The 26,819-nt window shown below is 40.6% G+C and overlaps 1 protein-coding gene across 2 annotated transcripts; it reads right to left on the bottom strand.

The window, feature by feature from the left end:
* Window positions 1-18,729: 18,729 nt before the first annotated feature.
* Window positions 18,730-26,400, bottom strand: mtfr1l (mitochondrial fission regulator 1-like). Of its 2 annotated transcripts, none has more exons than XM_049596509.1 (8): window positions 26,254-26,400; window positions 25,017-25,173; window positions 24,755-24,862; window positions 24,533-24,642; window positions 23,858-24,069; window positions 21,731-22,115; window positions 20,865-21,026; window positions 18,730-20,692 (listed from the first exon to the last, which is right to left on the bottom strand). In XM_049596509.1, the coding sequence occupies exons 2-7, from the start codon at window positions 25,029-25,031 to the stop codon at window positions 20,909-20,911; spliced, it is 948 nt and encodes a 315-aa protein (XP_049452466.1). In that variant the 5' UTR covers window positions 25,032-25,173; window positions 26,254-26,400; the 3' UTR covers window positions 18,730-20,692; window positions 20,865-20,908. The 2 variants fall into 2 exon arrangements, with proteins under 2 accessions (XP_049452466.1, XP_049452467.1); XM_049596510.1 differs by having other exon boundaries at window positions 24,755-24,841.
* Window positions 26,401-26,819: the final 419 nt, after the last annotated feature.

The raw sequence follows: 26,819 nt of genomic DNA, 5'->3' as shown, positions 1-26,819 counted from the left end.
AGAATAAAATGATATTAAGTGGTTGAAATGGCCCTTTAACGCCTGTCGTCTAAAAGTGCACATCATCAATATATTCCCTGTGTCCTCGGCTCAAAGCAAAACTGAGAATGTTAGCAGTTATCAATGACCCAGCCTGACATTATACACACACACACACGTCCCAGCATGTGTTACAGTAATGGGCAAATGGATTCCCTAAGAACCAAAGCTAATTAGCCCATCTTATTATGAGCCATCCTAGGAATAGTCTCTGCAGGGTACATGACAAGTAATGAGGGATAGGAGTGTGTGTGTGTGTGTGTGTGTGTGTGTGTGTGTGTGTGTGTGTGTGTGTGTGTGTGTTGCAGAGAGAGAAAGATGACACTTAAGAGAAATATAGCCGTCAGAATTAATAAATGTATAATGTTTAAAGAATTGACAATTATAAATTATGGTTAAAAAGTCAAATTATCGGGTATCCAGTGGCCCAACATACCCAGTGACCTTTGACCTTTCGATATGTTATATATGACATGTTTCCTGTCACCACCTTGCAAAACAGTCAAAAAATAATCTTTAAAGGTTTTTAAAAAGTAAAACTACTCATGCCTCAGACTTTTTTTGTACTTCAAAATGACACCACATCCTTTAATTAAACCATTTACACTGTTGTTGCATGAGTTCAATAATCCTACTGAATCATTGACATTTTTCACTTTGGTTTTATACTTTTATAGGAATAGTTTAATATTTTGGGAAACACACTTCGATTCTTACCAAGTGTTAGAGACAATAATCAATACCACTCCTGTGTCTGTTTATAAGGCTACAGCCAGCAGCCAGTTAGCATACAGACTGCATACAGGGGGAAACAAATAAAACCCCATAAAACAACAACTTGTGCAGATTAAACAACTGAGACAGAATGAGTCAATTAAAGAGATTTTGAGGTGCTGCTAGTCGGATTTTATTACCTTTACATAGAGCCAAAGCTGTTCCATCTATCAGTCTTGTGTCTGTACCTGTAAATGCCATAAACCAGAGCAGCAGGTGCTTAGCTTATCATAAAGACTGGAAATGGGAAAACAGCAAGAGCAGAGCTCAATATCCTCTTAATACGTCTCATGAAAGAGACATTTCTAAGGGTTTTATGTTCTCAGCAATGTTTTTCCTCACAGTAGGTTGAATGTTTGATACTTCCATGGGTCAATCTGTTGAAATCGTCCACCTGCAGCTTATAGCCAGCTGATATCAGAGTCCTTGAAACCTATGTCCTCAGATTTGTGGGCAACACAGTTTTCTTGACTTTGGACCACAGTGGTTGAACTTATTTTAACCATTCAAACTGCATTACCTTTGCTCTTTTAATTTGAACTGTAAAGCTGGATCTTACCAATCTCTGAATGTTATATCAAGAGACATAGGAGCCTGGGTATGTAGGAACCTGGAGCCTCGAAACAGCCTGCTTCTGTCCAGAGTCTGAAAAAAATACACCTATGTCAGCCTGCACTCCCAGGGTGTCAAAGTACACTGCTTGAGCAGTGTCCCTGGCATCATTACTGATGCTGGGGACATCCTTCAGTGTCTGTATGAGACACAACAGGCTTTCAGCACACCCCAATGTAAACCCAACCATGTCATCATTAGATGTTCAGAGTTACAAACATAGTATGAAGAGTGTGAAAGTCTGCTTTGGTGGATGGGTCCGATAAGCAAAGGACTTTGACCCAGGAGACCAGTGTTTGTGCCCGGCGGAGACTCCACCGTTTTCCTGTCAAATACGGCGGCCATAGTGCTCCGCGGCGCAAGATAACGGCTTACCAGTGATGGAGAAGTCCGGCTCCAGGTCCAATAATTTCCTCTTTGTTGGTGTCATGACTGCCCAGTAGTACCTGAACAGCCGAGCCGTGGCGGCACACAGGTATGTGGCATGTCAGAAGAGAAACGAGCCGTTAACATTTCTCTCTTTGTGGCAGGTAACGGTCCACAAACCTCACCGTACTTTAGGGACTGTTCTTAACTTGTGAAGGGACTGTTCTTTACTTGTCAGGGGAGGAGGGTGGCTGGTTGATTTTTATTTCATTTATTTATTTTATTTTGATCCCCCCCTATGTTAATCACTTATTGATGCTGTTTTTGAAATATGAATAAATCAATAAGTAATTTATTCCATTGAAATTTCATTGACGTATTATAGAAAAGTGATTTATCTTTTTATAAATGACAAAAGGCACATCTGCCTCATTTTTGCTGTGGTATCGTGATACTACTCAGAACTGTGATACTTTCACTGGTATCGTACCGTGGGTCCCAATTTTGGTACCGTGACAACACTAATCCAATCTCAAGTGGACAGCGCCAAATAGTGCATTGTGATCACTCAAACCACTCGTAGTGGTCTGGGATGCATTTCACCACATATCTTTTACAGTATAAGAGCTAACGTATCCTGATGTGTCCTCAACAAGGACTATATTACCAGAGCAGGACATGGTGGTTGTTTTGGTGACAATGCGCTAAAAGCTCTATAACTCACCCATTTTATGTCGAGTTGGACGAAGTGTCGTGTATCCATCCCTTGTTTTAACCTATAGTAGGAGACATTGAATTCTGCAGACAGCGATATCTTGAGCCGTGCTGACACAGCTGCTTACTGTGCATTCACACCAAAAGCGTCATGAGCGTCATAAGCGGCCGGCAGCCATTCATTTTCAAAGTACGCTTACTATGAAGGGCGTCTGGAGCGTCGGCGGCAGCGAGCAGTGCGATGCCAACAACCGGAGTGTCACTGTGAAGTTGAGAGTAGCTCAACTTTACGCAAATGAGCAGTGCTGCCGCCGAAGCAGCAGCGAGCAGTAGCCAATTGCAGACCGTGAATATTCTAGGCGAGACAGTGAAAGAAAAAGAAAGAGAAGACGAAAATGGAGGAGAAGTTGATTGTGGCGGTCTCCGGTTTCCCGGAGCTATATGATGTGTCTCTGTTTATTTACAGAGACATCCAGAAGAAGTCAGATGTCTGGAAAAGGGTATCTGAAATTGTTGGGTTGTCTGGTATGTAAAGGCTCATGTCGATCCATTTAAACAAATACAAAGCACATAAACAGGTAGGTTAGTTAGAATGGAGCTGAACACATCTGCAGCGCAGCTTGAAAGCCCCGCCCCTTGGCAGCCTTCTGCAAGCCCTGCCAGAGCTGCCAGGCAGCACGATGCCAGCGACCTGAGCGACTGCTGGCGCTCATGACGCTTTTGGTGTGAATGCACAGTTACGTGACTAGCAAACATGCAACAGAGCCGCTAGCAAAAGTGTGGACGTAATAACTGTGTGGGGCAGTGACAAAATCTGAACAGTGGAGTGGTCAGCTGGAGACGCATGAAAGGCACAGGTATGAACGGCGATGCATCTTGGCTGTCCAGGTGTGTTTGGATCGCTGAAATGCACGTTAACACCAGGTCTAAACAGGTTGTAAAAGTGAAACAGTTGTTATGTGAGTCATTAGTTACTTGTTTGTCCATGGGACTCTCATAACAAAATAAGGAATGTTGACTTTTAGTTTCACGCAGGACACAAACACTAGTCTCCTGGGTTAAAGTCCTGTTCTTGTTTGCCCCCTCCACTTCAGTGGACTTTTGCACTCTTTACACTACATCCGTTACACTGAACATCTAGTAATGACACAGAGCTACATTGGAATTTATTAAAAGCCTAGTGTGTCTTATACAGACACTAAAGGGTGCCTAAGCAACATATTTTGACACTTTGGGAGTAGACCAGGCTGACATAGGTGCATTTTTTTTACCTTGGACAGAAGCAGTCTTGCCATTTTGGGGTCATCCCTGTATATCGCCAAACCCCTCGCATCAAGATACAAAAGGCTGCGCCTGATGTTATTCTGCCCAAGCATCAAAATATGACTAGTAGTGGTGAGATGATGTTTCCATATATTTACCTCTTAAGCTCATTAGTTACAATAGCAAGTTAGCTGAGCTTAAACGATCTCCTGGAGACTTGTTGTCTTATGAGAGCGCTATTGATCTTAGCATTAAACTAAAATGTGGACACATGTACTTCCTAAAATGCTGAACTATTAATTTAATCACAATCATCATAATGTGTGTGTACATGGCAAGTTGATATTAACACTCCAAAGGTTTAAAACCCTGTGACTTTGTCTCAGCATGTCTCCGTTGATCCATGTACTTTCAACACTTCAAACTGAGCTGCTGAACACTCTGTCCCTTTCTCTCACTGGAAACTGACTGAAGTGAGAGTGCTGCTGTTCAGATTGGAGCATCCTTCTCTCACCACTGTATTTGCTCCAGTGACGCACTCCTGACCCCCCTACAACCATGTAACTGGTCTCCAGCTGGTCATTTCTATGTCTCGATGTGCCGGTCACAGCAAATGAGACAGCAGAGGCTAAAAACAGCACAGAACAGCAGCTGATCCTCTGCCTCGCTGAGAGCACCACATCTCAGGCAGGTTGACCCAGTGTCACAGCTACAGAGGTTGCCCTTTTATTAGTTTTCTTCTGGAACATGCTGCACTGCACATTTTATTTTTCACAATAATCGTATCTTTGGATGATTGGCAATTGTTTGTGTCTAAGTTCGTAAAAACTGCTTTGTAATCTCGTAGTCTTTTGTAACTCTTACATTCTTACTTTAAAATATACCCTTAGTTTTAAAACACAACAGTCTGTTAATCAATCAGTCAATCAATCAAAAAATTCATGTAGAAAAACATGACCAGAGGCACTGGACAAAACTGAAAATTTTAATAGGCCTATTTCTGTTTTTTAACATTGCAATTATTATGCTTATTAACATTAAAATACATCATTACAATTTAATGATAGGGCTGATATAATACTACGGCTTTTTATTTCATCTTATTGTTAACAAATGCCATAAAAGTATCAACCAACAATGCGTCAGTCAATCTTTTAGTATTTTCTGACTTCAGTTCCCCATCTGTGGTTCTCAGCCCCAAGCCCATTGGTTCCTACTGGGGACATAAATCTTTAATAACAGCCTACAAATCTATTTATAAAAAAGAAAAACAAACTAATTAATCTACTAAAACAGCTGGACACTGTAGTTCTCAGCGGCACAATACAAACAGTAGCAAATACATTTATGGAGGACTCATATCCTCCTTCACATCAGCTTCAAAGCTGTGACGCTTCTCTATTTTCTGTAGTTCAACTTCTTCACTCTCCTCAATCGTCACACGTCTACTCTAAAAATAAGATTTATAGTTCATAAAGAGCAGGGGTGTCAAACAAATGGCCCACGTGCCAGAACCAGCCCACTTAATGGTCCAATCCGACTCACCGCACATGTTATAGAAGGTCAAAGTGCATATAAAAAAAAACTTGAGGGTTGCCCAGTAGGTCAGTGGGTAGAGCAGGTACCCGATGTACAAAGGCGCTATCCTTGCTGCACTGGCTGTGGGTTTGATTCCAGCCTGCAGCTCCTTGCTGCATGTCATATCCTATCTCTCCCCCCTTCACGCTTAGTTTGCCCTATCTAATAAAGGCATCGAAAAGCCAAAAAAAAAATCTACAAAAAACTGAATAGAAATGCCAAAAAGTCGGAGGTGTTATTATACAATGGTGTTACTGGTCCATCCCACTTTAACTTGAGCTGTATGTGACCCATGAATTAAAATGAGTGTGACACCCCTCACATAGAGGAGAATGTATTACACTGAGACTGACTCAAACTACACTGCAGTGTCTGTGTTCTCTGTAGTGAAGAAAGATGTCACATGGATCAAAGGTGTGGCTCACTGATGTGTCTTTAAGTTTTTGGACAACAATGGAGGTCTACAAAGGTCTACAAACAGTTACAAAGAGGAGTGTGTGGGTTACTATACATAAAGAATCATCTGTCTGTTGCATTTTAACCCAGATATGATCACTTGTCTGTCTTGTCCATCTGTAGACTTAACCATCAGCATATTCTTATTGCTGAGGCTGGTCATGGGTTGCTTCCTTGTTACCTGCAGAAAAGTATGATTCAGATTAAGTTATTGTATTCCCCCCTTGGACTTATTCATACTAACTTTCCCTGAAGTCTGCACCAAATTGGGGAAAAGTCTGTTAAAGTATGCTGCTCTCTTGGCTTGGAATCAGTTGCAAAATTTCCTGAGTGGTCAGGAGCTGGTCTCACCGGACGCATTAGAAGTGAATACGAATGATTTGAAAGCAGGCACATCTGCCTGTCGATGCTTTATGGTTTTTGGTATCTTTTAATTCTTCAAATTGTTCTTGTTTTCATTTCAGTTGTGATATGTTTATGTCTGCAACCATGTGCTGCTGCCTGTCTTGACCAGGTCACTCTTGAAAAAGAAATTTTTAAGTCTTTACTCGTTAAAATAAAAATATGGTTAAATAAATACTAAAAAATTAAACTGGCTGCACACTTTGTCAAACATCATGTAGAACCCCCCGTCTTTTCTTTATACAATTTGCCTGAAGGGAGATGTTTTATTTACACCATGGGTCGGTTCAGCCAAGCAATCTGATTTATTAAAGACAGGATCCAACCGTTCTGTTAATCCCCATAAAACATGGCTAACTAGGCTGTACTGGTTGCTATGCCAATTACTGTGGTAACAAGGGAGCTAGTTAGCAGTCTGTGTGTTTGCTGTCTTTGATATATATAGTATATTTACAGTATTCTGGAGACACTTACCATACGCCTGGGGACATTCCTTACTGTATTTATGAGCTCTTCGGCGCTGCTAGTCAGATGCAATAGGGATGCAATACTCATAACCACAATTTTTCGAATGAAATAGGCATGATGACATCATGCTCTATATTGTGGCAGTTTTAGTTATGTATTTGTTTCCTCTCTGGTTGCAGCTATTCAAGCACCACAATCCAGATTTACCTATAATGTTGGAATGTGATGTATCTTGTGTTAAACCACAAATACAACAAAACTCAAATTTTAAAATGGCTTATTTGTGTTAAGACCTTCAAAGCAAATTGTGGTTATTTGAATAATGTGTTTTATTGGTAATATTCAATGCTAAAGCACGATAAAAAAAAATTAAAGGTTGTATGTGGTGGGTGGTGGGTGCAGCTTAATAATGAGAGCTAATTTCTTCCCCAGGGCCCTCCAAGTTAATCCAGTCTTGGAGATAATACAGACTGCTCACAGGTCCATAGTTTGTTGATCATATTTGGAGAAGTTGCACAGACTGTTTAAAAATAATGGAGGTAGCCACCCATTAGTTTGTGAACTCCTGTTTTGAAGCATTGCATTCAGCATTTAGGCTGTTCATCTTGTTTCTTGGAGCCAGAAATGACCATATTTGGATAAATTTAGATGGGTGATTTATAAAAAAATTCATCTCCCGTACATTTGTCATGAATCAAAGCTATTCAAAGAAGGCTGGGACACGCTCTTTGACCCCATGGGAGCTATAAGAGAATGACACATGCACACACAATGTAACTAGAGCTGCAGTGTTAGAGGCTTACAGCAGACAGCACTAGAAATAAAGGGACAAGGTCTGCTCAGGTGAACTTTGATAGGCTGTCTTTAGCCTCCTTGAGTGCCCTTGTCCTGACAGAATTTCTTGGGTATAATTGAATGAATGGAGGCTGATACACAATAGATTTTTTTTTAACAGAAAGCATTTGTTTATGGTGGTTTATTAAATATCTTTTCAGTAATTACAGCATTGTGATTCTTAACCATATCTTTATTTTTTGTATAAAATATAGTCTGACAGTGGACCCCTCAGTGAAACCAATCAATCATCTCCATGTTTTATGATTGTGCTCCAGCTGTTGATAAGTGCAGACAATTTACTGCGAATGAACTGCAGCTCACTGAAATTATGCAATATGAAAATGTGTCCCAGCCTTTGTTTAATGACCTTGTCATGAATGGGGAAATTATCTATAGAGACCAAAACTATTTCTGTACCAGGCTATAAACATGTTTATTTCTACTGTAAAGCTGGGCATTTTAACATGGGTGTCTATGGAGATTAACTAACATTTGGAGTCAGCCTCAAGTGGCCATTAGAGGAACTGCAGTTTTTGGCACTTCCGCATTGGCTTCATTTTTCAGACCCCAAGGTTGCTGCTTAAATTGGTCAAATTGGGACAGGTAGGGACTTCCTCTCACCAACCTTCCTCTGGCATAGAGAAGGGAAAAAAAAGAAACAATCAACAGAGTGAGGGTCGGCTAGTCGGCTAGCTAGGTAGACTAGCGAGTGACACAAGATGACGAAAGGAGGCCAGCTCACAGTTGAGCTCTCCCATGCCCTTTGTATGGTGTTGAGGCAAGACATTGAGGCTATGCACTCAGAGACAGCAACAAGTTTTCAAGACTTCACCAGAACCACGCACAGGTGGTGGCGGAGCAAACTGACAAGGCGTACAGCCTCACAGACACACTTAGAAGCATCCAGCAGCTGGAGAACTCTGACCAGTCAAAAACAAAAGAACTGAAGCGACTAAAGGATAAATGTTTTGACCTCGAAGGCAGGAGTTGGCGACAGGATTTAAGGTTTATTGGCATCCTGTTGGGAGCAGGGGGCTTTAGCCTCACTAAATTCACTTTGTGATTGGACGGGCTCATCGCTCGCTGATCCCATTATTCGGTTGCATTACTATGCACAAAAAATGGGACAGGTAAAGATGTTTCAAGATTTTACTATAAAGAGAAATCTTATCAGCTTAAAAATCATCACAAATAAGCATAATTTAGTAGCACAGGTCCTGTAATTGTTTACTCAATCACCAGTGGCAGTGAAAGATAAACAGTATTTTTGAAGTCCACTTGTAATTCAACCACTAGTACTGTAGTGTATCACAAATCTGTGTACAGTACTTGGAGTGCATATTGGCTTCTGTCATCTTTTGTTTGAGAAACTGCATCAAATATGAATGGCTGCCACATAGACCATGATACTGGGGTACCATCTGGGACTCACAAACTGGTTCTTATCAATTTCTTATCAAAACGTGACTCTGAGCTGAGGGATAAGAGCGAGCGGATGAGAGGAAAATTGGAATATTTTCTGTGTCTCCCTCTGCTTGGGAAACGGGGATCATTTTTCTTTCCTCAATTAAGCTAATATTCTTTTAAAGAAGCTATTCAGGGTCTTACTCTACACAGTGACCGTTTCCTGTAGATGCTTTTGAGATATTTTCCTACTAAGGTAGTTGATGAATGCCAGTTGTCACCCATGAGGAGCTGGCAGTCTGAAACAAGGCCATGATGATGACTTGCTCCAATTAACGGAGTAAAATGATGGATATGAACACACCCCAGATATCTGGGTGCTATGGTGTCCTGATACAGATCTCATCAGCCTCATCTCTAATCCCTCATCGTTACATCATTCGCTTTTGCTTCACTTTTCCACTTATCACTTTGCCTATCCTACTTCCACAAGTTGGAGGCCTCAAAATAATATTTTAACATTTGGAAAACTATCATCCTTGCCATCTTGCCTTAGATTATGATACCTCTCTTGTGTTTATCTGTTAGATATATAAAGACAAAGCCAATTATCTCTGATTAGCATAAACAAAAACAGGGAGACGCAGCCAGGAAGTCATTGGTCCCTAAAAAACAAAATATGTCATTTTTACATTGTAGTTTCTAAAGATGATAAGCTAATGATAATTAGGGAACTTCAGAGGTGCTGGTTGGTGGATTTTGTTATTTTTTTAGGTGGCTAAAATACATTTAGTTGCTGAACCCTCCAAAGCAGAGCTTAGCTTACATGTCAGACTCTAGCCTGCTTCTCCAAACATCTACTATACTGTCTATATGGAACAGTACCCCACACAACACCACTTCAAAAAATCTCAGCAATCCCTCTAATGTCTGACGTTTTATAAAATTACAGATATTTTAAACTGCTTAACAGGAAACATGTCGATCTAAACACAACACTAAAAAAAGCAGCAACAGGTTTACCACAGTGCGACAGCGAGTTGCAGCGCAATGCCTCACTTAAGTGCCATCAACAGCTCCACTTATGGACGCAATTTACTCTGCATCACAAAGCAATCATGCTTAGAGGGCAGACCCACTAATAAGACAGAAACACTACAAAGGCCCAAAAATAGCAACAACAGAGTGATTTCAATGGAGCTGCAGCCGCTCTTGTGGCGCTGTTCCTGTTGTGAGTCATAAGTGTTAGTTTTGTGTCTTGATGACGCGGGCGGATGCGTGGGTGACACTGGGGGAGGGTTGGGTGGGCGGGCGGGAGCAGCAGATGCATCGCTTGTGTTCCCCCAGACCCTTGTCATCCACTCAGTCTCGGCTTCATTCAGCTGGTTGTTGCTATGATACAACATGGGAGATGGCACTGAAACTCTCAAACTAAACACGCAGACAAACACACAAAAAAGCTGTTACGTTTTTACACATTCTGGTTTTTTTTTCCCACCTCTCAGTAACAACTGAACTTTGCCTACATGAAGTTGGTGTGGAGCCAAACCAGGATCATTTAGCTGTGATCACTTAACACATTGCTGCAGCGGTTAACATAAATCACGTCTGATATGTATATTACGATGGCCTTTGTATGTCACATGAAGAGGATGATGAGTATTTGACAGTATTTGGGAGCTCTTGGATCTCAGATTTACTTCCTCCCGTGGATAATGGATAATGAGGAGGACAGGACAGTTTGGGAGCTGTTTTGATCATCATGAAGCTCTGTGCACTCCACCTCTGGTATTTCCTCTGGTATTTCTAAAGTTGAAGGCCATTCAGTCTAGAAAACTATAATTTTTGTGCAAAAAAGGTACAACTTTATAACCACACTGAGGGAACTACTTTATAAACTTGTGTTAAATGTACACTGAACAAAACACTTATATTTTTGCTCAGATTTTGTTCTGAAATATTGTAAAATCTGTATTAATGAGCACCTTTGCCAAGATAATCCATCTGACAGGTGTGTTAAACAGCATTATTACTACACAGGTGTGCCTTGGACTGGTCACAATAAACGGCCACTCTAAAATGCCCACCAGAGCTGTTTCCTGTACAATGAATGTTCATTTCACCACCATAGATTGTCTCCAATGTCTTTCCAAGAACTTGACAGTACATCCAACCAGCCTGACAACCACACATCACATGCAACCACACAAGCTCTTCACCTGCAAGATCGTCTGAGACTAGCAACTCGGACAGCTGATACAACATTTGGTTTGTCAGTCTCAGGGAAGCTCATCTGCATGCTGGTCGTCCTCAGCAGGGTCATGACCTGACTGCAGTTCCTCACAAGAAAAGGCAGCTGAAAAATGCGCAGGTTTAGCTTGAAAAATAAAAAAGACAGTAATATAGATTTCACCTGACTAGCTCTACAGAAACGCATTTTTTGGTCACAGATACCCAAAAGGGGCTCAGTTCCATTAAGTGGGCCAGTATTCCAGTGAGCGAGCGCACACAGAACCAGGACCTGCCCTCAATATCATTACTGTTATTTTATTCACCAGTGCTTTTCATACTATGGCATGTCAAAATGTCTGCCGTGAAAAAGGTCTACTGTGGCCTGTGGAATGTCGGCCCACTCCTCTTCAGTGGCTGTGTTAAGTTGTTGGATATTGGCAGGAATTGGAACATGCTGTCGTACACACCAATCCAGCACATCCCAAACATGCTCAGTGGGTGACACATGGTGAGTACGCAAGCCAGGTAAGAACTGGGATGTTTTCAGCTTCTAGGAATTGTGTACAGATCCTTGCAACATGGGGGTTGTGCATTGTTATGCTGCAACATGAGGTCATGGCGGCAGATGATTGACATGACAGTGATCTCGTCACAGTATCTGTGCATTCAAAATACTCCCAATAAAATGTACACACACCCACATGACACTATACACGCCATCTGCCTGGTACAGTGTAAACCGTGATTCATCTGTGAATAGATCATCACCATCAAAGGTGAGCCAATGCCCACTCAGTTGAGTTACAATGACAAACTGCAGTCAGGTCATGACTCCGCTGAGGACGACAAGCATGCAGATGAGCTTCCTCGGACTGTTTCTGACAGTTTGTGCAGTCTCCTCAGTGATCTTGGTGGCTGGTCTCAGACAACTTGCAGGTGAGGATGCCAGATGTGGAGCTAGTGTGGTTACATGTGGTCTGCAGTTGTGCGACTGGCTGGATTTACTACCAAATTCTTGGAAACAACATCAGAGACAGCTTATGGCAGTGAAATGAACATTCAGTTCGCGGGCAACAGCTCTGGTGGATGCTCCTGCAGTCAGAATGGCAACGGTATGCTCCCTGAAAACTTGCAACATGTGGCATCATATTGTGGGATGTCTACTCATGAAATACAAGAGCAAAAAGGAAAGTGTTGCACTGATATTTTTCTTCAGCGCACTTGTCACAGTTTAAATGTTGAAATATAAATCTATTGTGTAACGGTGTGGTGGTCAGAGCCTCACATGGTAATGTTTTACCAATCCACACTCTTTACTCAGTTTTGCTTTGAATTTAGTTGTAGTTGTAGTAGTAGTAGTCCTACATTTTTTGGGTGAATAAAAACACATGATTTTATGAAAATATATGGATTCTTTACATTTAATTAGCGTTAAATTGATTCAGTACATCAGCTCAAATTCAATCCCAGACACCCTTTTGAATAATGTGTGAATCAGTATTTATTCATTGTCAGTTATGACTAAAAATCTGGTGTTAAAGCATTAAAGATAACGAGTGTGTCCAATGCATTTTTAATGCCAGGCGTCAGTGTAGATTTAAAGCTCTTGCCTGACAGTATTTGTATTTGTTATCTAGAAAGCTACAACTTATCTTGGAAAAACACATTTGTATTGTCAAGATAACACTTTGCCGGTGTCCTCTATTTGATGATGAAACAATTTCCCTGCACTTTCAACCATTATTTTGAATTGGGAGTGTGAATGCAGCATTTTTAGATGTCACCCGTGAATGAAGGCATTTCCTGTCACTCCCAGAAGGGCGCTAAACCTACTGTGACACGTTCTCTGTAACACCTGCTCCGTGAGCGTGATAGATGTTGGAGTGATCTGTGCTCCCCCGGTTTCACTTCAGCTCAGCTGTAGCGGTGCTCGACACATTTGTCAGGCAGATTAATCAAAAGCAAAAAACCCTGAAAATGTTTCCTTCAAGACACAAGACAATTCTCCTGCTATGAGGGGAAACCAAAAAAACAATTCTTTTGATCATATTGTTCCTGAAAGAAACAAATGGGCTTGAAACCTGGCAGCCTCTGAGCGCCACACCTCGAGGACATTGGAGGGAGCTTTTTGTTTCCACTGACAGGTCTCTTTATGAAGAGCCTCCAGCAATATAAGGAGACACTGATAGAAAGCTCTGAGGCTCAGGGAGATGGAGGAGCCATGCTGAGCAGTCACTATGACAGATACTCTACCTGTTGGCATGTTTTCTGCTACAATGCCACTTTTCACAACGCGGGAACTTGGCATGGAGCGACTGCCTCATGTGGTGGGTGTGGAGTTGGCCAAACTCCTGGTGGGACAAAGTCATCATCTTGCAAGTCACAAAGTAAGTAAGTAAGTAAGTAAGTAAGTAAGTAAAATCTATTTATATAGCACTTTTCACAGACATAGGTCACAAAGTGCTTCAAAAGGGCATTTTACAACAAGAACAAAATCATAAAGACAAAGCAAGTACGTGAGCCATGTGGTGAAAAGTGCACAGCTATCAAAACTATTAGCACACATGCAAGACAAAAAGATGAAATCACAGTACACAACAATAATACACAAAATTTGAAAAAGTACAGCTCTGGTACACACAAGTTACCCAAACGCCTGCCTTAAGTTGGCTTTTGAAACAAACCACAGCAGATTGTAAGGGAGCAGGCAAAGCATTCCAAAATGTAAGTGCTACAGCCGCAAAAGCTCAATCACTACATGTGTTAAGGCGAGTGCAACAGGAGCAACAACCAGAACCTCCATCTTATCAGCATTGAGCTGTAAAAAAATTTCAGCAGTCCAGACCCTAATCTCATGAAGGCAGCCAAGGAGTCTAGATGTCTGAAAGGCTCACTAGGTTTGAACAAGAAGCAGAGCTGTGTATCATCTGCATAGAAATTATACGCAATGTTATATCTGTTTATTATTTGTCCTAATGATGGTAAATTTAGAGAAAATAGCAGAGGCCCGAAAACCGAGCCCTGCGGGACACCACAGGACAGTGGAGAGGAATCAGATATGAAGTTACCTACAGAGACAAAAAAACGCCCGTCAGAGAGGTATGACGACAACCAGTCTAATACTTTGCCTGATATGCCAATGCAGTCACGCAACCTGTTAATGAGGATTTGATGGTCCACTGTGTCGAATGCAGAACTGAGGTCCAGAAATACTAACACAGAACAATCACCTCCATCAGCGGGCATTAATAATAATAATAATAATAATAATAATAATAATAATAATAACCTGACACTATGTGCCCTTCACCAAATTTTTATTAAATTGATTTATATCATGTACCTAGGAATATGAAGCCTATTTCTGCCAGTGTGATGACAAAAAGAGACCCTGTAAGTCACTATAATGAGAAACCTTTTGAAAATAATGACTTAGTATCTCAAAATAAGGATCCAGCAACTTAAATGAGTTTTTTTCCTCATTATTTTGAGTTTCTGAGAAAATAATTTGAGAAGTCTTATTTTTGAGATACTAAGTTATAATTTTGAGAAAGTTTGTCAACATAAGCTTCTCATTATAAGTAAAGCTTCAAAGTCTTTTAAGTTTCTTATCATAAGGACTTTCAGGATATTTTTTTCTTTCAGTATACTGGCTGAAATGGGCTTTGGTATACAATATATGTGTTATTTTTGTGGCTTTTTTGTGGTTTCAGTGAAAAAAAATTGCATGTTACAATCTGTTGTGGGTCACCAAGAAAGTTTCTCGCTTGGCTGTTTGATGAAAAGTATATTTAATGGCAGATAATACAATGATTTTTAATCTTTAGGTCTGGTTTTAGTTTAACCCATCAGATTCATGAATCCAGTCGGATTCACATTCGCTCTGAACAGCACACTGCTTTGCCACTATGAAGAGTTTCATTGTACTTTTTTTTTTATTACACATATTTCAAAGAAACCTATACCAGCACCTTGTTTTGAGAAACCTTTCAACAGCTCCAGGAAACCTCCAGAAACTACATTCACACGTGTATTAACCTGCTTTGAAATTCTTTGCACAAGTCTCGTAGTGATGAAAATGTGCCAATGTCACTTTGAACTAAAGGCCTGTATTTATAGGTTTAACAGAGCCTCATTTTGACACTGAGCCCTATTAATTGAGCTCTCCACAGACATCTCCCTGTATCTAAAATAGGTAGGGAGTCCATCGTGGAAGGTAAAGAGAGACAAAGTAGGCCAAGGACTCTCACAGAAAATAGACTGTGACTCACTGAGGGGCCGCATCATCTTGGGAAAGAACAGGAAATGGGAAAGAATGTGGGTTGACAATAATCCTGGAAATTACAGGCGGACGAGTGCAGGCCCCCCGTGGTGCGATCAAGTGAAGAGGTGCTACATGTTGTGACTGTGTCAGGTTTCACACAGCTGAAAAAGTAATGTGATTTCATGTTCCAGGGACAAACCTTATCTAGTAACAGCTATGTAAGGGCTAGACTCAAATGATCAGAGTTTTAATGTTTGTTTCACTGTTGGCTCTACCTTTACCCAAGTTCTGTACTTAAAGGTCTAGTGTGTAGGATTTAGTGGCATCTAGTGGTGAGGTTGTAGATTGCAACCAAGTGAAATCTACGAAGAACCATGGTGGCACGTAAACCTAAAAATGTGAAAATATGAAAACACTCATGGCCCTATCTAGAGCTGATGTTTGACTTGTACATTCTGAGCTACTGTAGAAACATTTTCATTTAATTCTAATTTCTTTATTTGTCAATCCACACAAAGCAGATGGCAGTTACAATGTGACCTTCGCATATCCCTCTTATTACACACAACACACTCATGCAGTTACGGCAGAGGGGTAGCTCAGGGTCAGCCATAATACGGTGCACCTGGAGCAGTTTGGGAGTTCAGTGCTTTGCTCAAGAGCACCTCAGCAGTGCCCAGGGGGCAACTTGACACCACTCTACACTCCATACTTGGTCCATCTTGGGGCTGGAACCTGCGACTCTTCGGTTCCTGAGTCAAGTCCTCAAAAATATATTTGATAAATATTTAGCATAGCATGAGATTGATTGTTTTAACGATAGTTTTCGACATGAAAATATGATGTTTTGATTTACTCATTAATAACTGTAATTAAAAATTGAAATTAAGTGATTTCTGTTATTCACAGCATGGATTTATTGGTTGAATTAACTAACATGATTTATGTTTGTCTCACTGAGGTTATTAACCTAATGTTCAGACTGATAATCATCTCAATAAATGAAGAACATAGTGGAGTTGTCCAGAGTTATCTGTTGTTGTCTATGGCGGGTCGAGTTCAGGCAGGCATTGAGGCTGAAACCCAACAGAAACTCGACAATACACTGATGAAAATATAGTTTATTTATGTTACATTCAATTTCTGCCTGATATATCCACCTAAATCCTACACACTGGACCTTTAAGTACTATTTTGCATCACTTTTAGTATTGTAGTTTTTATGCTACACCCTCTTTCCACTATATTTCTGAGTATAATACTGTATTTTTTACTCCATTTACTAATGTTAAAATCAGGAGTGTCAAACTCATTTTGGTCTCAAGTGGGCCGCACCAATTAGACGATTCCATACTATCAAATTTTCCCTTTCTTTTAGTGCACAGAAGTAAAAAAAAAAAACAAACCTTCATATATTTACAAAGCAGAATATAAACAGCCTGACATGTCATAAGAAAAATGAGTACAATTTCAACAATATGTCTCAGTTTTCACACATTCAGTCAGTCGACTACTCTCTGTCATTACATATGTGTTTTTTCATACATTTCCACTCCTGTGTAGTATTGCTGGCAGAACAACTCCAAACTTAAGTGACGGCTATTAAGTGGGCAGGTTAAGTTATCCCCTGCTTTACAAACCATTTACAAATCAAAAGTTGTGGCAGTGCCTTAGCTGGCCCACTAGATGACTAGACTAAGAAGCTGCATCCGGAAATGTAAGGATAAATGCACATGTAATGACAGTGAGAAGTGGACTGACTGAATGTGGAAAAACAGAGAAACACTGTTGAAATTGCACTTATTTTTCTTGAGACATCTCAGGCTGTTGATCTGTTGCGTAAAAGGACGAACATCTACAGAATGTACTTGTAATTCTTTCCACAACAAAAGGGAAAACACTGGAGCTGATGGTACTGTTAGTTTGTTGCGCAATGGTCTTATTGGTCCGGCCCATCTGAGATCTATTTGGGCTGTATGTGGCCCATGAACTAAAATGAGTTTGACACTCAGTATCTTTAAATATGACCACAATAGGTATTCATTGTTTTTTCAGAGAACTATATTGGTCGTGGTGGAAAAGCCTCTGAAGCAACATTTTAGATGAAGTCAGCCACTCACTCTTCACCTTGCTCCTAAACCCTGGCACCTCTTTGCCTTAACAAGTGCTTCAATATTAGGTGAGTAAAGTCATCCAGCGGGACAGACTGGACCATTTGGTGTGCTAGTTCTGGCCTGTGGGTCATATGTTTGAAACCCCTGATCTAAAAGATGTCATTCTACAAGGGTACCTTTACTTGTGATACTTCAAAAGCTCATTTTATGGATAATACTTAAATAAAGTGTTGACTTTATCATGTAAAGGAGTTCTTTTACGCTGTGGTACAGCTACTTTTACTAAGTGAGATATCTTGATACTTTTTCTACCACTGCTGGATATCAGATTGAATGTAGAAGCCTATATCCCTATCCCACTTTCTCTGAGGCTCTGAATCATGCAAGACAGTGACAGTATACACCACTTTTGCTTTCATGAAACCAGATGTATCTGTAAAGCAGTTTGTGTGAAATTAGTGTGATAAATGTCAAAGGTTTAGAGTAGAAGTTGCCCAGCACTTTACTGCTATAAATTTTGTTCACCTGCACTGCCCCCATGTGGTGATACTTGGCACTGCAAAAACAAATGAACTGTTCCCACAGACAAAAACAAAGTCAGGTTCAAAACATCAGCCAATCTTTATTTACAAGTCCTAACATGACAAAAAAAAAATACACGTACAGGTGGTGGTAGGCTCGACCCTATACAGAGGTACAACGGTGAGAAACTTGACAAGAGAAACAAAATCAATAACTTCTCTATGGAAAAAACCCCAACTAAATTCTTCCTTAAACTTATCGTCAGGAATAGTGATGCCGTTGGCAGAGTACGCTGTGTAAGGTTCAACATCTCAAGTGCAGACACACAATGAATATATTCAAACTTGCATATTTTCTCAGCCCCATCACTCTGTCCAATCAGGAAAGTAACTACTGAGAAGATCACCAAAGACAAGCCGAGGGCCAATTCTAGCAAGCCATAACACAGTTTCACTCCACTGCATACAGTAACACACACACGGGCACAATCGTGTTTCAATCCAAACAGATAACTTACCAATAACTTGTCACACTGCAAAACTACACTAAAGAACTTCCAGTCACGTAGGCATAAATGTCACGGATGGAAAACAGAGGAGGAGTGACGTGTGGGGATGTACAAGTGACATAAACACCATGTTTTTTCTTGTGAGGGGGTATTTTTTAACAACCATTCAGAATTTTCACACACACGCACACACACAACTGGTATTTGTGAGATGAAAACATGGGAAAACAAAGATAAGAGTGGAGGGCACATCCAGGAAGGGGTAAAACAAACCCATGGCACTTTAACTAATATGGGAATAAAATCAGGCTTTGGAACAGGCAATAGATATGTGGTAAGGCGTCAACCAGAATATTCATCGCGACCATAGAAATACAAGCAAAGTAGAATGGACATTAAACAGTTTGCTGTAGTCATTTGAATAGTTAAAAAAATGGCGACGTCAGTGGTTTGAGAGTGCCGTTTTGGCCTATTTTTACACCTACTTTCCTTAACAAACAGAGAAATACAACCGTGCACCAATCCAAGTTTCTGTCTTTCACAAACTAAGATTAACTGCCTTGTTAACTTAATTCAAACTTGACAGAAACAATAAAAAAGCCCTCATCCAAACTGTCTTAGTTAGCCTTCTTCTTTGAGATAAACCCTTAATTCACCAAGTTAGATGTGAAAACACACTGATCTGCATGCCGTTAATCCTCGCAGCCTCTGCCTCTCGGCTATCAACTAAGCAGCAGCTGTCTCTTGTTTATCGGAGGCAGCTATGGTGCATCAGGTTTCAACAAACATGAAATAAATGGCAACAGAAACAGGGAAGTAACAGTAACGCTAACAATTAAAAAGTAGTGCACTTCTTATTTGAATACAGAACGTTACTACTCTACTGCTCATATAGTCTCGTGCAAAACCTTACCTTTGTTACCAGGTTCGTCTACACAGATATTAGCCAGCTACAACAGTTGCAATGGCAGCAGTATGCATAAAATGGCCGCCACTCTGACCATCCTGCTATGTTAATCTGCATCGGAATGTCCATTCTACTCTCGTTCTATTTCTGTGATCGTGACTCACACAAGCATTTCACCCAAAGCTTTGTCAGAACTCTGCACTCTTACACATAGCTCAGTTGTCTCTGCCCAAATTGAGATCACCTCTTTAACGTCCTGTCATTCAGAAACCTCATTAAAGGTGGTTTCAACTAGTAAGTAAAACAGTCTACACAGGGGAGGAGAGGTGCGTCTTAAAGACCTGTACAAGCTTGTATCTGTCGTTGCCTTTACCAGAAACATACACATTTCACTCACACGCTTTCTTTGTTTTTTTTACACCACACTCTTCAAATATCATCAGCATATTCTCGCTCTTTTCAGTTTAGGTTTCAAAAATCAGTGTCCTGTGGTTCAGTCAGTGACTATCAATCTATATGTTAATCACAAACAAGAGGACAGGCATAGGAGGTGCAGTGGAGCAAGCGAGATACTCTACTTGATGCTGTGCACATTTGCAAACTCAGACCTGTGATGCAAATATTAACAGCAAAGATCTGAAATGATATTTCCCACACACATACACACACACGCTGTGATAAGATACATTACATCTCTGCATGTACACTAGATCCGTTTCATTTGTACATAAAATATTTTCAAGTATGTTAGAGGAGCTTTTACTTCAACTGAAAAAGGAAATGTTTGTTTGCATCTCTTGTGTGGAAAATCAAAAGGAACAAAGGACTCTTTAAAGGCTTTTTAAAGGGACATTCCTCTATTTAAGTCCAAGAACGTTCTTATAATTGCTTGGATATCAGTCTCTCCACATGATCAAATAAATTTGCAGACACAGTTTCCAGACAACAGCCTGTTGAGTCCTTTTTCAAAATAAATTTAAACATAAAAGCTTGTTTGTTTTCAGAGAGAAATAAACTGGATGCAATATGCGATGCAGTGCTTAAAAAAGTATTACTGTTATCAAGAGTTATCTGTCCCCTCTGACACTGCACCAGCACTGCGAGCTTCACATTTGGTTCTGAGTGTCTGGGGACAAAGTGTTTTCTTTGTTCTAGCTCTGGCAGACAGCTATTGCCTTGGGTCTGAGGAGAGAGGTTGTGGATCCATGGGTAAATATTCCACAGGCAAAGGCCTAAAAATAATGAGGGAGAGAAAAAAAACACAACAACAACTAAGAACCCACGAGTGAGCCAAAACATTTCTGCCACTGAATACAAATGTTAACCTACCACATGCCTTCAAGAGCTCATTATACAAAATATTTTAAAAAACAAAGCACTCCCTACAATCCTGTCCTGACTTACATGGAGCAGCAGGATCGGGTATTGATGATAAACACATGATCGGGCTACTTCCGTTTCACAGCGGCAGTATCTTCCTCCTTCAGGACAAACTTTTTCCTCAGAGCTTCTGAGATCAGAGAGGCCGAGTCCTCCTCTCTGAGGGATGTGCAGCCTCTGTTGTACCTGCAGGGACACCCAGAAAATACAGACAATGTATGGGAGGGCTGCAGCTGTCAGTTATGTTCATCACCTATTCATCTGTAGAATATTTTCTCGTTTAATTGATTAATTGGGCCGCAAGTAACTCCCAAACATGTCAAGTTTGTAAAAAAACACAGTTTATTTTGAGGTATAGTGGATTTCTGGCATAGAGCTTTTATTTTGAAGTGCTGTTTCTCGCTGTAGCTTGAGTGACTAACAGACAGCTACTTGACAGGGACAGCAAACTAGCTGAACAGCATTGGCTAAACGCAAGTATGTGTAGACCTTGAACTAATGACTGAGGAGAAATCGGGACCCGGCTGGACCAGTACGGAACCACTTTGTTACAGCATTCCAGAGCATAAAGTCACTTCATCAAATGTCTTGATTTGTACAACCAACATTAAATTTACTCTAATGTACGACCAAGTAAAGCATCAAATCCTCACATTTGAAAATCTGGAAATGACACATTTTTGGCATTTTAACTTTCCTTCACTGGGATTTTCTTTCAAGGAATAGTTCAACATTTTGGTAGATTCGCTCATTTGGTTTCTTGCCAAGATGTAGATGAGAAGATTGATACCACTCTTGTGTCTGTTCAGCAAATATGACTTTATAGGTCAAAGACAAATAAGCAAACTCATAATGAGCTTTGTAGTGTTCAGCCCGCTGACATCTCTTACCTGTCTTTGCTCATCTTCATGCGGTTCATGTCCTTCAGGATGTCCATAACATCAGCAAAGCTGGTGGACTTTGATAGCGATACTGTATCCTCCTCTGCCTCCCGGAAGTCCATGCTGGGTCTGTCCAGGTCAAAGGTCGCTGACGCCGTCATGGAAACAGGCGGCAGAGGGTCAGGGACAAGCTCTGACACCACAGAGACCACGTCTTCCTCTCCTTCCTCCTCCTCCTCCTCCTCCTCTTCTTCCTCCTCTGTGACATCACTGATGACAAAGGAAGCGGCAGCCGTGGCAGCCGGCTGGTAGGGCGCTGTTTCAAAAGGCGCCATGGAGAAGCTCATACTTGTGTCGTCAGGGGAGAGCAGGTCAGGGGTCAGAGGGTTGGAGCCTGAAAGAAAGAAGAGGAACAGAGAAGAGAAGCAAGTCTGTGTTTGTTTAATGAGGTTTAAGTTGGACAGTGTTGAGATAAACAAACAAACAACTCTAAATATGGCGTTCAAATGTGAATTACAAGTTTAATAGGTTTGCTCTTGCGGTTTCAGTAGCTCTCCCTCCATGCACTATCAAACCTTTAATGGAGTGCTATAGGAGAGTCTACACTCCAGTCAATCACATTTTCTCTTAGCAGTATATGATATTTCCATGAGACAAGCAGTTAGTGTTCCACTAAAAGCCCAAATGCTTTTAGGATCAAGTTACTTACTTCACAGTTTAACTTTATGATTGTATTGAAAAACATCATGACACATTCAATGGGCGTAAGGGCTCGACTAAAAGAGGTCCTTCCTTGCCCAGTTCACCAACCATCTCATGGCACAAAATCAACAGAATCTAGGAAGCAGGCTCGCTTAGCATTTCAGTTATAATCTAATAGTTGAAGTTCCTTGTGTGGCTCTTTTAGACAACATCATGAATCATGTTTAAAATCAGTAGGAATATAACACACGTGACTTCACTTTCTCATGAGGTCCCTGTTGACATTTTCAACGAGTGACACACAACCGCCGCTGAACCACAGAGATTATCTTTTGCCACTGACCTACAAACTGATGCCAAGACATCTTAGTACCAAAGAGATTTAGGAGAACCAGGGCAGCCGACTTGGCAACAAAGGTATCACATGAAGACACTAACTCGGTGGTATAACCATGGCTCAATAAAGCAATTTTAAGTCGACTCTGCTCTGAGCAGCTTTATGAATCATAGACTGAAGGGTCAATAAAGAGTTTCAAGTTCTCATGTCCCTGTGTTTTTATCACTATTCAAACTATAAGTTCAAGTGATACAGTGGACAAGTTTATATTGATAAGATTCAGATCTACATTTATTTCACAATGAAAAGGGTGAGGAAAAAAGGTTTTTATTACTCAGGAAACATCACAAGGTACTACCATTTCTAAAAAGATGCTGAAAAACATATTCATGATTTGAATACTGAATGCTCTTTTTACCAGCCTTCCAACACAGACAACTGAAAAAAATCAACGTATCCAATTGTACTGATAGTCATTTAACCAAATCAAGAGGGGGCAGCATGTTTCCCCAGCTTTAGCTACCCTCCACTTGCTCTCAGTATCTCTAAGAATAGAGTTTAAGGTTGTTTTATAGCTCTTAATGGTTTGGGACCAGCCCATGCTACAGAGTCTCTGTTGTTTATAATCCGTCACTAGTTCTCAGATCTTCTTCTGCTGGGTTTTTAAATACACATAATTATATGCACAAGAAAATAAGCAGCCCAGCTTTGTCAACTGTGCTTCACAATTATGGAGTACCCTTCCAAAAGCTGTAAGAGATGCAGGCTCGGTGAACATACTTAAACAAAAGCTAAAAACCTATCTATTAAGTCTGGCTTTTAATCAATGTAATTCTTATTATTATTAGTATTATTATTTTGTATTAATTCTCTAATTATTACTATTTTTACTGGTCTCTATACTTTTTACCTTCACTTTTATATTTAGTTTATTCTCAACTGTCTTTTCACTGTCTACTCTTGTTGTCCTTTTGATTTTGTGTTGCATCTCTGTTGTAAAGCCCTTTGAGCTGCATCCCTTAAATGGAAAATGCTCTATAAATCAAGGTTATTATTATTATATTATGTGCACTTTAGATTTTGCTTTGGTTACCCACCAGTATCACTTGCAACAATCTTGGCGATTTGTGCGCGGAGTCTGCTGAGCTCGTCCTGCAGGGCAGTAGTGCGGTTCAGTGCCGTCACTCCAGGCTTCCTAAGCCCCTCCACCCTTTTGCCCTCACGGCGGAAGTTGGGTACAGATGAGTTCCTGTGGAGCACCAGGAGAGGTGTGGGCCTCCACTCGTGTTTCAGAGGACGGGTGTCACTCCTGAAAAGAAATGATTGGGCAATCAGTGTTACTGCAAAGTAATCTTTATCATATCAAAGTCCAGCTTTTGAAGTACACGGCATGTCATCTGAAGTCTCTCCTTCCCTTTACTTCTGCTTAAGAAAATGCCTACTACTGATTAATACTTCACCAGCAGTTTATTACAGGTACAGCCCAATGCAACAGCACTACAATATGTCCTATTTTTGTTAAAATTACAATGTTCTGTTTTCACCACTCCCTACAGCTGCAAAAATAAGCACAGAGCTGAATCAACACCTCTCTGACGCAGCATTACCAAAAGCAGTCCATTATATCACTGTACTGCATTTCTTTAGGCTGCACATGTGCACCTATTAAGATAGAAGCTCAGAGAGTCCAGGATAATGCAGTTACAGATGAGGGACTTGGCACTACTCCATAACCTTAGTGGTTGTGTCTTGGGGCTTGACTGGATATTTACCGCACTCTGGCATATGTCTCTTCTTCATCTGCAACAATCCATGCTATGTCTGCCAAGGTAGGAACCATAGGGCCATCCATGGGCCGAAGAGAGGGCAGACCCGGGAGTTCCTAGCACACAAGGACACAAGTTTATGTTGTGTACACAAGTATTTCTACTGCAGAAACAGGAGAATATAATGGGAAAAGATGACATGCAGGACTTATAGGATCTGATATTTACCTGAAAACATGCCCTTTGTGGAGGTCTGAGTGGAAGAGTGGAACCTATTCTTCTCACAACACTACGGGTGGATCCATGAGGCTTATTCTGCCAGATAGGAATAACTTCCTGTAAAGCATATATTAAAAAACACAGTCTCTACACAAAGCACAACACTTTAATGTCAGCGCTTAGTCAATGATTTGCATTCCTGCACAGTGATGTGGGAGAAAGGCAGTGTTAAGTAAAACAGTGTTATTAACAGCAAAGGAAGCAAACTTACTGTGTCTGTTTCCATGGTGATGGTGGGTCAGTCTCATCCGCTGGGAAGTTGCACACCAATGCTTGGTGCTAGCAGTGGCTGAGGACGGAGCAGTTTAGTGGACAGATGCCATGTCACTGCCAACTCTTGGATATGAATTAGTGGTTAGTTAGAGCATCTGTTGAGGGACACAAACAGGGGGAGAACACTGCATTATTTCACTCACCAACATAACAGAAATGGTTTAGAAATTAAAGCCAAGTAGCACAAACCTAATTAGAATTTAGATGACTGATGAACTAGGCAAGTAACTGTTGCATAGTTATTGCTCAAATAAAATGCATGAGATGAATACAGCTTTTGATCTGGTAAAATCTGATTAGTTTTCACTAAATTTGTATCATTACAAACTACAAATATTAGAGCTTTTGGCACTGCAAAACATATAATATAGCCTTTATTTATTAGGTAATGTCACTGTTTGTTTGGGGGAAAAGATCAAGGATGGGAGGGTTTATTAGATGTGTAAGAGGGATGAAAAAGGGGTAAAATATATGGTGTTTAATGCTAATGTTTCTCCTTTGCACCTATCCCCAATAAAAAATGTTCTAAAAGCTAATGTCAGTGACATCTGGATCTTGTTTTTCCAAGAGAGAGGCCTGGAGAAGAAATGAGTAGACTACACAACAAACACAGCTTATCACACATAAGACAATACATACAGCGTTAAATACAGATCACATATTGCAGTAAATGTGCAAACCTTGCACTCATAATTTTCACATTTAAAAAAGCCAAACAGTTACAACAAATTAATAACTAGTTAATTGATAATGAAAGGCTGTAGCTAGCTAATGTTGGTGCTACTTTATCACCGTGACTATAACAACATATGGAGGAGCAGGGTAACAATACTCAGTGCTACCGTGGCTAGCTAACTAACGTCTTGAATGTAAAACAGCTAGCTTTGGTTGACTATGCTAACGGTGGCGCTACAGGCTGCTTTGACTAACGTTCCCGGTTATGGGATATAATGAACGACAGAAAGAAAGATTTGGTGGAGTGATTTGTTAATCGCTCTCAGTTCATCATCAGTCGGTAGCTAAGAGTATCAAACACACAGTGACCGTCAGTTAGCTTTAGCAGCTCTAACAACGGCCCCCCGGTTGACCCTCACCGGTACACTAACCCCCCTAGTATTAGCTGTGTCTCGTTTCCCTTCACAAAATGCAACCAACGATGCAAGACTTCAACTTACGGTAAATTATGGACGTGTTGGAGAAAGCTGAGCCGTTAAATTATTTACGAGAAGCAGCTTCTCCTCTTCGTCTTTTGGACTTCAGTTGTGTTTTCTCTCATTAGGCCGGAAACCTGTTCCTCCCTTTCCGGTGATTTGATTGGCTGGAAGCCTCACGAGCTTCCTCTATCAGAACCTGTACAGGAGCGCCCCCCAGAGGCGGAAGTGAGTACCGGTGAATACAGGATACTACATCGAGAATATCCAACAACTGATTGACTTCCCTTTGGAAAAATGTATGATTTGGATTCACTCAGTACGACAGGAATTATTTTTTGTCATTTTGACCAAATTTATATCCACAAATTCAATTTTACAAGCATGGAACCTAACTTTTCTGAGCTTATCAGTTATTACAAACAATAAATGTTATCCATAGCTAAATGTACCAACAAAAAAACTGATAAGACATATGACTGTTTCCAGTTAGTCAGTGTGTGTGTGTGTGTGTGTGTGCACTTTGTCATAACCTTCTTACTTATTATGTCAGGACACTATTTTTGACACTATGATGATTAAAAGTCCAG

The sequence above is a fragment of the Epinephelus fuscoguttatus genome, linkage group LG14 (assembly GCF_011397635.1).
Source record: "Epinephelus fuscoguttatus linkage group LG14, E.fuscoguttatus.final_Chr_v1".
In the NCBI taxonomy this organism is placed as follows: Eukaryota; Metazoa; Chordata; class Actinopteri; order Perciformes; family Serranidae; genus Epinephelus; species Epinephelus fuscoguttatus.
This window is presented reverse-complemented; position numbering and strand designations above follow the sequence as displayed.